The sequence below is a fragment of the Chelonoidis abingdonii genome, chromosome 20, assembly GCF_003597395.2.
Source record: "Chelonoidis abingdonii isolate Lonesome George chromosome 20, CheloAbing_2.0, whole genome shotgun sequence".
NCBI classification, from domain to species: domain Eukaryota; kingdom Metazoa; phylum Chordata; order Testudines; family Testudinidae; genus Chelonoidis; species Chelonoidis abingdonii.
Window position 1 is genome coordinate 11,989,719 of NC_133788.1, and position 3,704 is coordinate 11,993,422.

Below are 3,704 nucleotides of genomic sequence, written 5' to 3' on the forward strand. Positions count from 1 at the left end.
ACTTTCCACCATCCTCTTCTAGTCCCTCTTTCAGGCTCTGGTACCTTCTCCAGCTTTCTCATATTCCTTCTTCCTGATGTTGCTGTCACTTGGCACTGCTAATCTATCACCACCGCTGTCTTCAGCTCCTTGTCTATTACCACGATGTTCTGGTTGATTGACCAGTACCTGCCTGTCCGTTTCTGGATCTGAAGTCCCACAGAATCTTAGCCCTGCTATTCTCCACAACCTTCTGTGGAATCTCCCATCTGGTCTTGGGAGGGTCTAGCCCATACGCTGTGCAGATGTTCCTGTACACAATGCCAGCCACTTGGTTGTGCCGTTCAGTGTATGCTGTTCCTGCCTGCATCACATCCTTGCCACTATGTGTTGGACTGTGCTCTGAGGCTCTCTGCACAGTCTGCACCTTGGGTCCTTTCTAGTGGGTGACCCCTGCTTCAATGGATCTGGTGCTCAGTGCCTGTTCCTGTGCCGCTATGATCAGTGCCTCAGTGCTGTCTTTTAGTCCAGCTCGTTCCAGCCACTGTAGGATTCCCAATGTCAGCCCCTCAGCTATCTGTCGATGGTACATCCATGCAGAGTCTTGTTTGCCATGGCACTTTCTGCTTGGTCTTCCTCCCATGTCTGCTGCTGCCTCGGCATTCTTCAGCAGCCTCATTCTTTGGGGCCATCTTTATGATGTACTCCTGGATGGTTCCCCGGTTTCATCCAGGACAGTGGCTTTGACGCTCACCAAGCCCCGCCCGCCTTCTTTCGGCTGTTACAGTCTCTGGGTGTGGACTTGGGTTGGAACCATCCGTTGCATTTGTGAGGAGCTTCCGGGTCTTCACATCGGCACTTCCATGTACTCCTTTGGCCAGCTCACTATACTGGCAGGATTGATGACCGGCAGGCGTACCGTTGATGGCGTGTATCTTGTTCTTCCCACTGAGTCGTCTTCAGGACCTGTCTTATCCTTTGGTGATACTGGATTTGCTGTCTTCCTTGTCCTTATCGTGGTTTCCATGTGGACTGTGGGACCCAAGGTACTTGTAGCTGGTCTGTATGTCTGCTATGTGGCCCGCTGGTAGTTCACCCATCAGTCTGACTAACTTCCCTCTCTTCACTACCATCCGGCACACTCCTTCTCCAGTCCGAATGACATTCGATATCCTCACTGTAGATCGCGTCAGGTGGATTAGCAGTCGATGTCTCGGCATTCTTAGCATACAGCTTTGATGTCATCCATGTAGAGGAGGTGGCTGATGGTAGTTTCACTCCTGAACTTGTACCCGTATCCTTGTGTATTATCTGGCTGAGGGGGTTTAAGCCTATGAAGAACAGCACGGGACAGTGCTCCCTTGGTTATGCCGCACTTGATGCCACTTGTGCAAGCTGCCTTGAGTTGACTTCCAGTGTTGTCTTCCATAGTCCATTGATTCTTGAGGAAGGTCTTAGTGTCCTGTTGACTTGTATAGCGCCAGACATTCACAGATCCACGTGTCGGGTTGAGTATAAGCTTTCCTGTAGTCAATCAGGCTGTGCTGCAGATTGGTCTGTCTAGATCTTGAGCGACTGCTCTATCTATGAGCAACTGGTGTTTTGAGCCTCTGGTGTTGTTTCCAATGCCCTTCTGAGCTGTGCTCATGTACGGCCCATATGGTCCTGTAGCTTGGCGGCTATGATGCCTGATAGGACTTTCATGTTGTGGGGAGCAGGTTATGTGGTAGTTGGACGGTTCTGTTCCCTTGCAGGGGTCTTTCATGATCAGCACTGTCCTTCCTTGTGTTAGCCAGTTTGGTGGGAGCCTGCTGCTCGCAGCTGGTTCACTGTGCTGCTGACTCCATTATCTTCCCTGGCACAGAAGTTAAACTAACTGGTCTGTAGTTTCCTGGGTTGTTTTTATTTCCCTTTTTATAGATGGGCACTATATTTGCCCTTTTCCAGTCTTCTGGAATCTCTCCTGTCTCCCATGACTTTCCAAAGATAATAGCTAGAGGCTCAGATACCTCCTCTATTAACTCCTTGAGTATTCTAGGATGCATTTCATCAGGGCCTGGTGACTTGCAGACATCTAACTTTTCTAAGTGATTTTTAACTTGCTCTTTTTTTATTTTATCTTCTAATCCTACCCCCTTCCCATAAGCGTTCACTATCTTAGACATTCCTTCAGACTTCTCAGTGAAGACCAAAACGAAGAAGTCATTAAGCATCTCTGCCATTTCCAAGTTTTCTGTTACTGTTCCTCCCTCTTCACTGAGCAGTGGGCCTACCCTGTCCTTGGTCTTCCTCTTGCTTCTAATATGGATGACACATGGAAAGTGACATTTTAGAAAAATAAGTTTCTTTTTGGAGAAGATGAGGTCTGACAAATCTGGCTTACAGTGGAGAGCTAGTTCCCATCAACTATAGAGCAACTATCATTCTGCATACATTTTTATCATTAGGATTCAATTTTTTACAAGCAAAAGTTTGCATAATGAGCTCAGACAATGTGTAATGTCCAGCTAATGCAGCACCTCCTAACTGGGTAAATCTTGCCTCTGGAGGTGAGGGAGGAAGTGTGGATTTTGCAATGACAGTAGGTTGTTTTGGATTTGCAGATGGTAGAGGAAAGTGAAGAAAGACTAACAGAAGAGCAGATTGAGTCACTTCTTCAGACAGTCTCCAGCATTCTTCCAGGGAATCCAGAGGAAGAGCTGCAGAGACAGGCGACAATGGCAGCTGAAGAAGAAGGTGACCCAGAATAGACAGCATCTGAACCTAAGTTGGCAACATCATCAAAAGCTTAATGAGAAAAGAACCAGCTAAACGTTTTGATTGCAAAGACCACGTCTGGGGTTTTTCACCCGCGACTTAATCTTGTGTGATGTCACTGTACAGTATGTTAATGTTTTATTGTATAAATCATGAGAGCAACAGCTGTTTATAAGAAACATAAATCAAAGGAGACCTCTCATGTCAGCCTTTTGTGAGATGCGAGAAAGATAGTAACTGGCTTCATAACACAGCAGTTTGTGACATAGTGAAAATAAACCTTATGCTTGAATATTCTTTTTTTCCATTACCCATGTAACAGCTGTTCTTTTCTGAGTAGGGGTATATGGAGCTGGCAATGTTCTAATTATCATAGCAATACACTATAATTATAATTGATTTAATATGTTTTTGAATTACTCAACTGTTTTCCAGAGTGCAGTTTACAATACAGTTTCCGTTCTGTGTGGAAGAAGCCATTTTAGGGTATCGATACACAGTTAGAATAAAGTTAAAAAATTGTTTAGTATCCATATAAGATCAGTGGTAATAGATCCTTATAACTACTAATATCTTTAGGATTGTACCTTGGAAGTGGAAGGAATGTAAAGGCTGTGTTGATATAGTAACTAGTCTCAAGGACACCTCTGATATGACCCTATTCTTATTTTAAATATAGGGCCAGATCCTCAGCTGATGTAAATGGACAGAATCCCCTCAAAGATAAGAGAGCTATGCTGATTCAGACCAGTCGAGGATCTGGCCCATAAAGTTAGGGTTCTCAGTAATGCAAACAAAAAACAATTTAGAAGTATAAGGCTGCTTTTTTTTTTCTTTGAATCACCTGTTGTCTAGGTGTTACATGTAGAAGATTGCACAGTCCACATGAGCTATGCTATCATGACACAACTGGGTGAGTTAATGACGACCCGAGAGCCTTAACTATGAATTTCCCTATTTTGTTTTCA

At 44.8% G+C, this 3,704-nt stretch overlaps 1 protein-coding gene across 2 annotated transcripts in view; it reads left to right on the forward strand.

Moving 5' to 3' along the window:
* CRCP (CGRP receptor component) overlaps positions 1 to 3,403 on the forward strand; it is a 42,756-nt gene extending 39,353 nt beyond the window's left edge. For both annotated transcript variants that reach the window (XM_032774445.2, XM_032774444.2), the window contains one exon: positions 2,583 to 3,403. In XM_032774445.2, the coding sequence (XP_032630336.1) occupies positions 2,583 to 2,729 (147 nt within the window). In that variant the 3' untranslated portion in view covers positions 2,730 to 3,403. The remainder of the gene's footprint in view (positions 1 to 2,582) is intronic.
* Positions 3,404 to 3,704: the final 301 nt, after the last annotated feature.